Raw genomic sequence first — 12428 nt, 5'->3', positions numbered from 1 at the left:
AGAGGGGAGCGCAGGGCGACGCTGGAGCAGACACTGTTGTCTTTGGCGTTTTGAACACACAGTCCCAGTCTGCAGACACCTCACACTGCACAGCACACCCTGACTCAGTGTGGATGTTTTGACTGGATTAGGAATCAGAGGGATCCGCTGGTTGGAGTCTGTGGTGGAGGCTGTTTTTCTGGATGGAGCACGGAGTTTGAAAAGTTTGGTAACATCTCGTGTTGGTCGCTGTCTCCTCAGCTGGATTCAAGAACGATGCTCAAGAAAGTGAGATTCAAGGTAAGAAAACTTGTCATGTTTCTGTGCAGTAAACTGTCGCACTGTTGAATTAGACACATGAAGCTGGATAACTAGACTCCAGAGTTATTATAAGACTTCGCTTTAAACTTTTAACTTATTATTTCACCAAATACCTTACATTAAACTCTGAAGAGTGTTTTTCCTCCCATGCTCCATTCACAGGACTAACAGAAAAAAGAAAAATCAAACATCTTGTTACTCTCAGTCTTGAGATAACACAGTGATCTAACCAGTCTCATCTCTTCCTGTGGCTACTTTAAACTCCTCATGGCTCCTTCCTGAGGAAACTCATCTGTCTCACAGGAAGTGATATGAAAAAAGGAGAAATTCACAAGTAGATAAAATCATCGTAACTGACCAGAGAAAGGAAAAGATTCTGTCCACAGAAAAATCCAACACACTCTCAGACTGACCTGTGATCTGCTAAAGGTACAGACAGAAGGCTCGGACAGATTACTGATCCACTCTGTCTCTACCCACTTTTACCACGTTTAATCCACCTGTAAGCTCTGAGACTCATCCCTTTTTTACACAAACCTTCAGTGTGTGACTGAACAAAGCTGTGCGGGGCCTCTGCTGGCCCCTTCATCAGCGGCCCTGCCTGCAGTTCAAAGGGAAAAGCTCCTGCCTGCTGCTCAGGCTGTGTGGCGACACTGAGGCGATAATTACAGCAACCGGAGGAGCTGTAGCTACTGGCTCTCAGCGACTGTAAATACTGCTATAAAAGATTCACTGTTGTCACCACTGTGGGTATGAAACAAGGGAAGAGACGGCAGCTGTTGTCATCTGACCTGGTGCATTAGTTTATTATTATTTCTTTATGGTAAATTCATGTTTCTTCCACATATATGTTGATGTTTCTCTACTTTTATCATTCATTTGCAAACCTTTGGACATTTACCTCTTTCTCATGTGTTTAATCCAGCATTACACCTTTCAAAATAAAAGTTACAAAGTACTTTAGAGACATTAAAGGTCTCATCCAGTCTAACGGTAGATGTCCATGTGTTTGTGATTATAAAGCAGGTCTAGGTTCTATATTAATACTGTGAAAGTATCAAAGCCTCAGTCCACAGAGAAATGCACACAGCCTGTATTCAGACACTGAGCCTTAAAACCAGCCGTCAGGACTTCTGGAACTTTGTGATGTCACAACAAAGCAGTCACCTCCCTCAGCCACGCCCCAAGCCCCGCCCACCTGGACCCACCATCCAACCTTGCAGGATTTGGTTTCTCTGAGTCTTTACCTGAAATCTGCTGTATTTTTATTGTATCCCTCAGAAAACAGCATGTTGATGGATGAGTTGTTGCCTCTGCAGGCGGTAAACGGTCAGCAGGGGTCACAGTCACATGAGGGAAGCGTGAGAGTCAACTGTCGGCCATGATCATGTGATCATATCGGTACCGTCACAGCCACAGACAGTGAGCAGTCACCGATGATACAGGAGGGTGTTTGAGAGGCATCAGGCTCAACTTGTTGTTTCATGTCGTTTGCTCTCACCTGTTGCTGCCAGCTGTTCTTACCGTCCCGCTCAGAGGTGACACTTTTCCCAAGCAGTGTGTCAAAGAGCGCGTGAGGCAGAGCGGCAGTGAGAGTGAGAGGAGGAAACGAAAACAATGGTGGATGATTGAATATGGATTTTATTAGTTTTCAAGCTCCTGATTTGTTGAAAACACAGAGAAATAGTGAGATGTTGCAGATTCAATGTTGTATGTGCATTTTACAGAGGAAGCTGGAAAATGTTAATTTAGATCCAGTAGCTTCTAACATTTACTGACCTTTACATCTGCAGACTCATGCAGTTGCATTCAATGTGCAAAAGTTACCCATTCGAGCCGAGATTAGAAAATGTTTCTGGAGCACCAAAGGTTAATATATGAAACCATCTGGAGCTTTTGATGTAGAACCAAAAGGATATGATTCGACAGAACCATGTTGTTCTTCTTCTTATGAAACAATGTTCGTATTAAGGGTGAAGTGACCAGAACGACAGGATATTGGATGAATTCTGTGTCTGTGTGTGGAATTTCCTCTGTGTGACGTTCACAGCCGCAGGTTGACGGCCCGTCAGTCCGTCCTGTTGTTTGGGTCTCTCCTCACACTGCTCTGCTACATTCTGCCTGCCACCCTCTCCGAAACAACAGCACCTCTTTGACGCCCCGAATCTCTTCAGTTTGGTAAAGGGTAAAATGCTTTTGTGTATTCAGTGTTTTTCCATCCATTCATTTTCTCAGGGGTCGGGTCGTGGTGGCAGCAGGGTATTCCAGACGTCCTTGGCCAGATGGGATATGTAGTCCCTCCGACAAGTTTTGACAGAATTTATTAGCTGGCCAGGAGAAATCCTCTGAGACAGCATTTAGATTTTGGTCTATGAAAAAAAACTTTATTTAAAAGGGAACCACCTTGCAGCAATACAACAGACATGCTGGGTGTAAATACATGAATATATCAAATTTAAAAAAGGTGCACGAGCAGAAGAACCAGACACGGTGACAGTAATGGTCAGTTTTAGCCATGATAACGGTCTGACCAGTCGTGCTTCTCACTTTGACCAGTATGTTGGGTTTTTGGGTTTTATTTTTTGTGAATATATTTTACTGGGATTTAAGGAGTCATTACAAACCTTCACAGAGAAATACAATGACATGAAATGCTCCTGTTATGAGACGTTGGTTTACGGCCAGATACCTGCAGAGTTGAAGACCTGACCTGATCAGCCTCGGCTCGAGTTTGAGTTTAAAAAATAATAATAATGATGATGAACTTTATTTGTAAAGCACCTTTCATACAACAGATGCAGCTCAAAGTGTTTTACAACAAGGAAATTAAGTTCACCAACTGCTTCACACGAAAAGACAGAAAAATGAACATGTAAATTAAAAAAGATGAACAGAGTAAACATTGTAATTGTGAACATGTTAGCATGCTAGTATTAGCATTTAGCTCAAGGAGCCACTGCTGGTGAGGTTGTTGACTCTTAGTCTTGTTAAACTTTATTCCTGTGTCTCAATAGTAAACTTTTCTGCACGTTAAAGTGCCAGAATTAAACAAAGAGAGACACAAAGCCACAGTTTCCCTGTTTCTGTGAAAACATGGTGGAATTTGACTCTCTGGTCGCCCTCTTCACCAACTGAATCAATACTGGCATCAAAACTGATAAACTGAACCTCTTTGCTGCCACTAATTTCTCCTGTCGGCGATGAAGCAGGTCTCATCCTCAGCACCAGGTGGCACTAGTGTTCTGCTTGTCCCTGCTCTCTGCCTCTCACACATCATCATAAAGAAACGATGCCTGCAGCTAAACTCTCAGTAATCCTTCAGAGCAGCAGAGCTCCCAGACATTTGTCTGCATTAAACCACTGCTGGCCGTTGTCAAACCCAGGAACAGCATGTCAGCCCTGAAAGACGGAGCATGACATGAAGACTGACATGGCGGTGATTGTAGGAATACTCAGTCACTCAGCAATAGTGTTGTTCAATAAAACATTTTAAACAACAGAGCTGCAGCTTCCCTCAGTATGGCCCCGGGCTGCGGGGGCAACATGTGGGAGTCTGATCCACCACCCATCAACTGCAAACACATCCTGGCAAAAAATGATGACCCATTTCCTTCAAATCTTTACAGTACATTCCTCCCCCTCCGCCGGCCCTGAATCGCTTGATAATTGAATTTCCACCCCGGTCGACAGTATCAGAGGCGCGCAGAGACGTCCAAGCTTTTTGTTCACTCAGTGAGATACTCCAATCATCTCAAAGGATCAAGTCAGCGCCCATCGAGGCCTTTGATGTTCATAATGAGCGCTTCCCTCAGCTCAGCCCCGCAGCGCTGCGCTGTATGTTTCTATAAAGGCGTTAGGATTTGAATGGGTGCGTGGGTGCTGTTGTGGTGCAGGGGAGGAGGGGAGCCGAACCAAATGTGCTTTTCATTAAAGATGAAAGGGGCGAGAGCTTTTTACTGTCTCAGATGTCTTTTTATGCTAAGTGTGAGGGTGTGTGTATGTGTGTATACACATAAAAGAGAAATTTACCTTTGACCCCCGGTGATTTGCAGTTACCTGGGGGCACTGCATGGATGAGGCTCGGTGCCATATTGGCTAGCATTTCTCTATCCAGACAAAAGGGGAATATAAAAGACAGTTTAAGGTCTTCATTGCACTTGTCGCCGCTCTTTGTATTTTGCATATTAAAGCTGCTCAAGGCGATCGAGCACATATTCCGCTCAGAGAGAGAAGTTTCTCATAAGATGTGATGTGATGTACGTGGTTCACCAGCGGCGCAGGCCTGCAGTGCTGTTATAAAGGTTTCCTATGTCATCACTAGATTAAATGATTGGTTACAGGTACCATGTGGAGTTTTTGACCACTATTGGCATCGTGGAGCAGTGTTTACATTTGTGGGTCCCAGAGGACGCACATGCATGCGTGAGCACACAGGAAATGTGATACATGTTCTGGTTTCATGCTGTTCAGTCAGTCGACAGCCGGTGGTGCAAAGAAGCTCAGCAATCAGCCCCCAAAGGCAGGAAGAAGAAGAAGAGCGCTGCGAAACCTGGATGTAAACAATGAGGGAACTAGAATTAGCACATCACGATCGTACGGCTCCACCAATCAGACTAATTTCAGGTTACATCCCTGTTTAACCAGAATCAAATAAAATATGAACTACTTGTGTGAAATTTTGTCATTATTGCTGTGTGAAGTCTTTATGAGGTCACACTAACCTGACCTTTGACCTTTAACCACCAAATTCTAATCAGCTCGTCCTTGAGTCCCAGTGGATATTTGAAGGGATTCCCTTGAAGAGTTCCTGAGATATTGTGTTGACAAGGCCAAAACTGTATTTTGTGAAGTCACCGTGACCTTGACCTTTGACCTTTGACCAACAAAATCATAAAAAAACACAAGCATTGTTTGCCAGATAAGCTCCATAGTGCACACTTGAAGGGAGGGAGAAAAGCGCAGATGACAGCGCAGTCAGACACTCTGAGGTCCTGGTCCTCTGAGGTGGTTGTGGTTCAGTCTCACTGCTCTTCTCAACCTGATCCAAGTAAAATAAGTCCAATTAACCAATCGTACGCTGTGTGTCGAGCACCAAACTACAGACACACAAGGAGTTAGAGAACAGATTGTGAACATAGTGAAGCACCTGGCTGAAACAACAGGAGCTGGTGAGGCCAAACAAGTGAACACTGCAGCTGCTGACCTGCATCTACATGATACATGCTTAATAAAGTCCTCACTGAGGGTATGAAGCCAGTGGAAAGATGCAACCGGGCAAGAATAGACATTGATTTGCTGGAGGCAGTGCAAACAGGTGAAGAAGCGTCTGCCTGAGTTGAAAAATGTTTATCCTCCTCATCCTGGAGCTTTATGGATCTAATTTTTATTGCTCATTGATTGAAAGTCTTCTAACATTCTCGTTTATCTGCTGGTTCAGTGTTTTATCCACTAAGGACAGAAACTCCTTCAGCAGTATTGTCAGCATCTGCTCCAAAATCACCAGGGTTAGGCAGAGAGCTCTGTGTTCACTCTGAGGAAATCAGATGATAAAGAAGGCAAAGAACATCATTAACCATCCTGAACATGTCTTATCATCTGAGTTCAGGAAGCTGCCTTCAGGTCGCTGCTACCTTTCACCCCAGAGCAGAACAAACAGATATTCAAAATCCTTTACTCCCTCTGCTGTCAGATCACCTAACAGGGCAGGGCTCATTTAGAATAACGTCTTTTATAATTGTTCAGTCTTAGACACATTTCTTGGTCAATTTTTCTGTGTATTTTATCTTTTTTTAATGTATTTTACTATTTATTGCTATTTATTTACTAACCTCATTGTTTGTTGATCTGTGCCCTCGACACGCAGTCGTGTTTTTGAACAGTATTTATGGAAAAAGGTGGGACAGGAAGTGGGACTGTAGTAAAATAACAGAAAGAACTGGAGTTGATCCTGAGATCAGTCGGAGGCTGAGCTGCCATGGGATAACTAAATGAGGTCTGCAAATAAGAAAAAAATATATATAATACTGCAAATACAGGGGGTGTGAGCAGCACTAAACCATGCTGCTGGAAAAACTAGAGCAGTAACGGGCATTTTATCTGAAGAGTAAACTGTCCTGCGTTGTTGTAGCACTGCTGAGCAGTTGAAAATGTGAGTAGGTGGTCATGGTGGGAGGCACAGCTTGTTCCCAAAGTGGAGAGTGAAGAAGAAAGGGAGTTTAGAAAGCCAGATATCTCAGTGGTGATTAACACTGCTGTCAACCTACATGGAGACATTATAGCGGTTACACTCGTGTCTGTGGAGAATATTTCCCACCAGCTTCCATAACCACATCACAATTTAATAGATAAACAGACAGAATACAGTGTGTTTGGATGTTTTTCTCTGTAACAGCTGCATGATTCAGGCTGACGGATGAGCTCCACTTCATATAAATCAGGATAAATCCCACCCAGCCTTGCAGGAATGTTAGGTATGTGCAGCTTGGCATATAATTCAAAATGAACTGTTTCCAGATCAGGACATGCAGGCGTTTGCTGTAAAGTGTGTGTGCACATTAATGCATGCAGCGGTTTCAGCAGGAGTTCGGGCTCAGTGATGTCACAGCCGAGAGGCCAGTTAGATCCAAATAACCAGTTTGGTCAGAGAGGAAACACCAGCTGTGTAATGTTGATGTGAGTCTGCGGTGGCTCTGCTCCCCACAGCTGCAGACTTTACTATAGACGGTAGAGACACAGAAACACAACATTACTTTTACTCTCTTGCTCTTATGTGAGTCAGTCTGACAGTTTTATAGAACATGGTGTTATTTCACTTCCGTGCAGGCCACAACAAACACAGCTCTCCCAGCACACTGTGGTTGTACAAGTCCATACTTGTGCGACCTCAGTCTTTTTTGTGAGTCTGTCTGGACATTTATTCTATTTATGTGGATCCTCTCTAGAATAGAGCCAATAAACTGAAATTTCTGGCTCAACATGTGCCGGGTCCTCGGCCCAAGTCTGGCCCATATACGTCCACATCTGGGCAGATTCTGGCTGTTGTCCTCCGATACGGTGTGTGTGCCAGAATCGCTCCAGATGTGGAAGCAGCCTCTGACAATCATGCTGTATATGGGCCAGATTCAGGCCTTGGAACCAGGTGTAAACTGGGCCAGAGGAAAACAAACATGTGGCCCAAGTATGGGCTGAATTTTTTATTTTGGGAGATGCCAATGTCACAGCAGCCAGGGCCAATTAGAAAACGTAAAATCTGTAAATGTTCTCTGACAACAACATCTGGGAACGAGAACCACAGCTGATTTTCATGGATGCCAAGTCAGCACTCACTGTTGTGAGAATAAAAATATGCAGAATAGTCAGAACTTCTCAGTCTAAGGATTTTATTGAATTTTAAGACTGACGGACAGGTGATGAATTAAAGGGAAAACCTGAATAACACAGGGAGTCAGTTAATGAGTTATACATCAGTGGCCTAGAGATCAGCCGAGATTCAGGAGCATCATGTTAACTTAACTTTCTTAACCGACATCATCAAAACACCAAATAGCGGATGTGTTTTAGAAGAGTTTCACATACTTGGAGCGTTTATGACGAAGCTTGTGGTGGACCAGCACCTTTCTGAGACACTTCAGGCTGGTTTTACCTTTAATTTGTTGCTGTTCTGTGAAAATTGTGTATCTCCAAAATCGTCCTGTTTTCAGCTTGTAGCAGTGCGTTTTCCAGGTAATCCAGTGCGTGTGTTTAATATATAGGTTAAGAAGTAATAAGGTTTTCTCCATAGAGGAACTGAATCCTTCATTGTCCGAAAAATTAAAGATCACCAAATTTGGAGATTTGTGTTTTTTTGTTTGTTTTTGTTTTGGTTTTTTTGGGCGATGTGCTGTTTGTGAACGTTACTAACTAGTTTTTTCTTCATCAGTGGATGAAGTTGGTTCAGTCGCTTTAGATAAAAGCCAAATGAGTAGATGTATGTGATGTAAATGTATAAAAGACACTTTCAGTCACTTGCTGCCACCGGAGCTGTCTCCATGTGATGAATGACAACAGCGAGACGCAGTTACATTAACTTTTTTTCTGTGTTTGTTTTACCTGGAGAACTGAACCTGGAAATGTTGCTGGTTGTGTAAAAGAAAAGGCCTTTGGACATGCAAGGAGTCACAGTGAAGGCTCCTATGAATATTTCATTATAATGTAGTTCACTGCATTATACTGAGCCCCATTAGGAAACATGTAAGAGGTGCCTCCCAGTGCCCTAGGCAGGCAGCGGTTTCCAATCTTTTCCAACTCATGGCCCACTTTCAGGACTGAACTGAAAACAGGGGAAGATCAGTTTTTCTTTACGGGGTGGGGGTGGGGTGCTGGGCTTATCACAGTGATGGGCTTTAATACAAGAAAAAACAATGAAATGATCATAAAGATAATTCCATTTGAAACATAATTAGCATTTTTTTCATTCATCTTTTCGCTGAAATTCTGCTGTTTTCCAAAGGGTTTGTCGACCCTCTTGCAATACCTTCGTGACCCACCAGTGGGCCCTGGCCCGCAGGTTGGGAAGCACTGCCCTAGAGGTGTAAGACGCTATATATGAGATAAATGCAGCTCCCATTTCAGTCAGGCTGGTGAACTTTGCTGCTTGTTATCCCTCCTCTCTCTCAGCTCTGGACCAGCACTGTTGCAATATAATAATAACTTTATTATAATAACTTTATTTTATTCTTTGCAAATGTGTGTTTGATTAATTGTGAAAGTGTATCTCAGCCTGTAGGTGTTTACTCAGATTTGTGAATGTGTACACAAATTAATGAATGTTATTAGCATTTATGCAGTCATACAGTCAGGTCCTTCTGTTGACAGTGTCAGAACATGTGGGAAAATTCAGTGTGAGAGAATAAATGTGTGTTGTCCAGTGAAGCGCCGCCTCCTCACCGTGTCCTGCAGCTCACGTCCTGCACCTTGTTTATCTGCGAGTCCACTTTAAGGTTAATGTTTCTGCAGGACTTCATGGACAACACAGGATTTCTTTATTCAGAGGAATGAATGCCTTGTGTACCCGTGTTGGGGCGAGGCTGACCGGACAGGAAAGCTGGGAGGGTGTGTGTGTGTGTGTGTGTGTGTGTGTTTGTGTGTGTGTGTGTGTGTGTAATGCCAAAGAAGAGAGAGAGCGTGAAAGACCACGCATGTGAGTCGAGAGAGAGAGTGAGAGGGAGGGGACCAGCAGCAGCCAGACAGTGTGTGTCAGCAGTGTCGGCCACATGGTTTTAGCCAAGTGTGTGTTATGGTCGAGAGAGGCAGAGAGTGTGTGAGTCAAGAAGACACCCTGTGAGTGAGAGACCCTGACGACAGGAGAGAGAGAGAGAGAGAGAGGGAACCACCTCTTTGGATGCCAGTCAGACTTTTGTCTCTTTCTTTGTGTTGTTGAATTGTGACACCAGCACCAGCAGTGCCGTCCCGTCCTGTACGAGCAGCAGTGGTGTGTTTGTTTAGGACCGTCCCACCACAACACACCCACACACCACCCAGGCAGGTAAAGTCCAAGCTTCACAGTTTTTAGGATTAAAAGGTGATTTCTGTTTTCACACTGGCAGCTTTTTTTTTTTAAGACGCTGGGGTTAACTGTATGTGTGTGTGTGTGTGTGTGTGTGTGTGTGTTATCTTAGTGTAATAGGTTTAAAAGCAGCGAGACTTGCCTTTCATCTCATGATTATAATGGTTTCCATGCAGTCACAGTGTAGACGCCACTGTAAATCAGTGTCAAACCTGATCATGTACCTGCAGCTCATCGTCTGTTCCTCTGTGGGATCTCGGAGGTGTTTTCCTCTGCGGAGGTTGAGTGTGATCCTGGTTTATCAGCAGCACAGACACAACAGCTCAGGCTCAGTCTGCCAGGTGGCGTCTGCCTGGGGCCGTCTCATCGAGCTGGAGACGCTCGGTTTAAAGCTGCACTGATCAATGTTTCCACCGGATTGAACGGCCATGATGTGAAAGATTAGAACTACATTTTATTGTCTTTCAGCTCGTTGTTTTGGTTTTTACTGCCCACAGCTTTAAAGTGCTGGTTCACTCTCATTGCTCTCTGGTTCATAGTAGCAGGCAGTTCTCAGCAAAGACTTAGATTCAAGTGATGGGCAGAAACATGAAATGAGAGCTAACGCTGTGCTAACGCTGTGCTAACGCTGTGCTAACGCTGTGTCTGCTGGATGTGTCAGCAGCTGTTTGCTAACACAACTTTACAAGGTGACGACATGTCCGTGTTGTTGGTGTTTGCTCTTCTTCCTCCAAATTACACACAGTTTTATCCAAGTACTTTTAATGATTTTGCCTTGAATGTGATTTTTTAAAGACTGCAGGTGGTGCTGTGGCTAATGGTAACTGTAAACTTGAACGCAGCATATCTAAAGTTGGCTAACAGCAGCGTTAGCCACTGTAAGCTAGCAGTTATAGAGAGGCTGTAGCAGTAGTGAGTGTGTTAAATTAACCAAGGAGTGTTGTATTGGTTATTAAGTTCAGTTTTCATAATTATTATTATTATTATTATTATTATTTGAAAAGGTGCATAGTCTTAATTTCAACGATCCATAACACAATCTTAAATCTTGTCAAAAGCACACCACAATCACAATTTGTTGCAGTGAAATTGGTAAATATTAAGTAAATAAAGTCGTTTTTTGTTTTTAATCTGTAACCTGCAGTAACAGCTGAGCGCAGATACACAGTGCTGCTGTACCTGGACAGGAATGAGCTATAGATGGCGATGACAGCAGCGTCTGTGAGGGGCAGCGCTCTCTCACTGCCACGTTAGTTTCTCCGTCTTCCCACCCTCCTGAAACACAGGCCGCTTTATGGGCCGAGGTAGAGAGAGAGAGAGAGAGAGAGAGACCCAAACAGGGTTTGTTGTTGTTTGAACCTCCCGACCGAAGCAGAGCTGGGCCACATTTTTCGGGTGCCTGGCAGAGAAAACGCCTGTGCAGAGTTCCCAGACTGCAGCAACTCTCCAGCTCGTGATAATAAATCCTTTGTTATGTGAGCTCATTCTGTTAAGAGCAGAATCAGGCCAGCACAGAGGCACTCTATCGACCCCCCTCCTCACCCTCACCCCCTCACCCAGCATCTATCCAGTCCCATTCTGCTGCCGGCTCCCCTGCGTTGGGTCTTAATGCCTCCTCTGGGTTCTGGGTGCTCCACTTCTGCTATTAGCAACACTGGTGACCTTGAATGTGATCAGGCAGTTTATTATTGTTTCCTGTAGAGCCTTGATGTGTGTTAACCACCACAGGACTGTAATACGCTTATAATTTCAGTGTATCATGGCTGCTTAGTGTAAGACTCATGGGGAATGATTGAATTTATGGAGGAAAAATTAGCAAATGCTGGCAGTTGTTGGGTGTAAATTAGAGTAGGAGTCATTACACGCAGCCAATTTGCTGCAGAGCTGCACGATGACAACATCAGGGTGTTGGTGGCGATTAGTGCAGTGGTAATTGACCTCCATGTGTAAACTTGAGTGGGCGTGTGCTACAGATTTGGTTGTGTTCATTATTCTACGTGGCACAAATTGACTGTGTTTGATTAGAAAACACTGAAGGTGTAATGAAGGGTTCATCTTTCCTCTGAGCTGCAGAATTAAAAATAATTGGACTGACATGGAGGCTGTTATTATATTTAGAGCAAACTTTGGGGCAAGATGATGCTTTAAAATTTAAATAATACAGACTGGTGTGATGGAGGTGCTGTGATTAAAGATGGCATTTAAAAGGATTTTCAAATTTAATTTAAAATAATAAAATAATGACAATACAAATATCTCAGAAAAGAAATAAAACATTTCTTCTGTTTTAATTTAATTAAAACTTCAGTTTCCTAATCAACTTCCTGATGACTCACATTAACTGTATGTTGCACACATCCTTACAAGTTACACTGATCGGCCTAATTAATAAAATTAAAGGTCAGAATCCTGATGAAATTTTAAATGTTGAATTAGATGTGAAGTGCCAGATGCCTCTAGGATAAATTTTGTATGGCTCTGAAAACATTTCACAGATTTTTATGATGGAAATGTATAAAGGTCCAATATTTTACTCTTCTCCTGTGTTTTATCTGAAGTGTTGATCTCCATCAGAAGATATATC

At 43.4% G+C, this 12428-nt stretch overlaps 1 protein-coding gene across 2 annotated transcripts in view; it reads left to right on the top strand.

Moving 5' to 3' along the window:
* The window catches only part of phldb1b (pleckstrin homology-like domain, family B, member 1b), a 119407-nt gene continuing 106979 nt past the window's right edge, over window positions 1-12428 (top strand). The window contains exon 1 of one of the 2 annotated variants that reach the window (XM_071471623.1): window positions 1-279. In XM_071471623.1, the coding sequence (XP_071327724.1) occupies window positions 256-279 (24 nt within the window). In that variant the 5' untranslated portion in view covers window positions 1-255. Of the gene's footprint in view, window positions 280-9537; window positions 9824-12428 lie in introns of those variants that run through there. The other variant, XM_071471626.1, reaches the window with a different exon arrangement.

This window comes from Trachinotus anak, unplaced genomic scaffold (assembly GCF_046630095.1).
Source record: "Trachinotus anak isolate AG129_WGS33_773 ecotype Australia unplaced genomic scaffold, CSIRO_AGI_Tana_v1 ptg000034l, whole genome shotgun sequence".
Lineage (NCBI taxonomy): Eukaryota > Metazoa > Chordata > Actinopteri > Carangiformes > Carangidae > Trachinotus > Trachinotus anak.
Note: the sequence above shows the minus strand (reverse complement) of the source record. Positions and strands in the feature narration are given on the sequence as shown.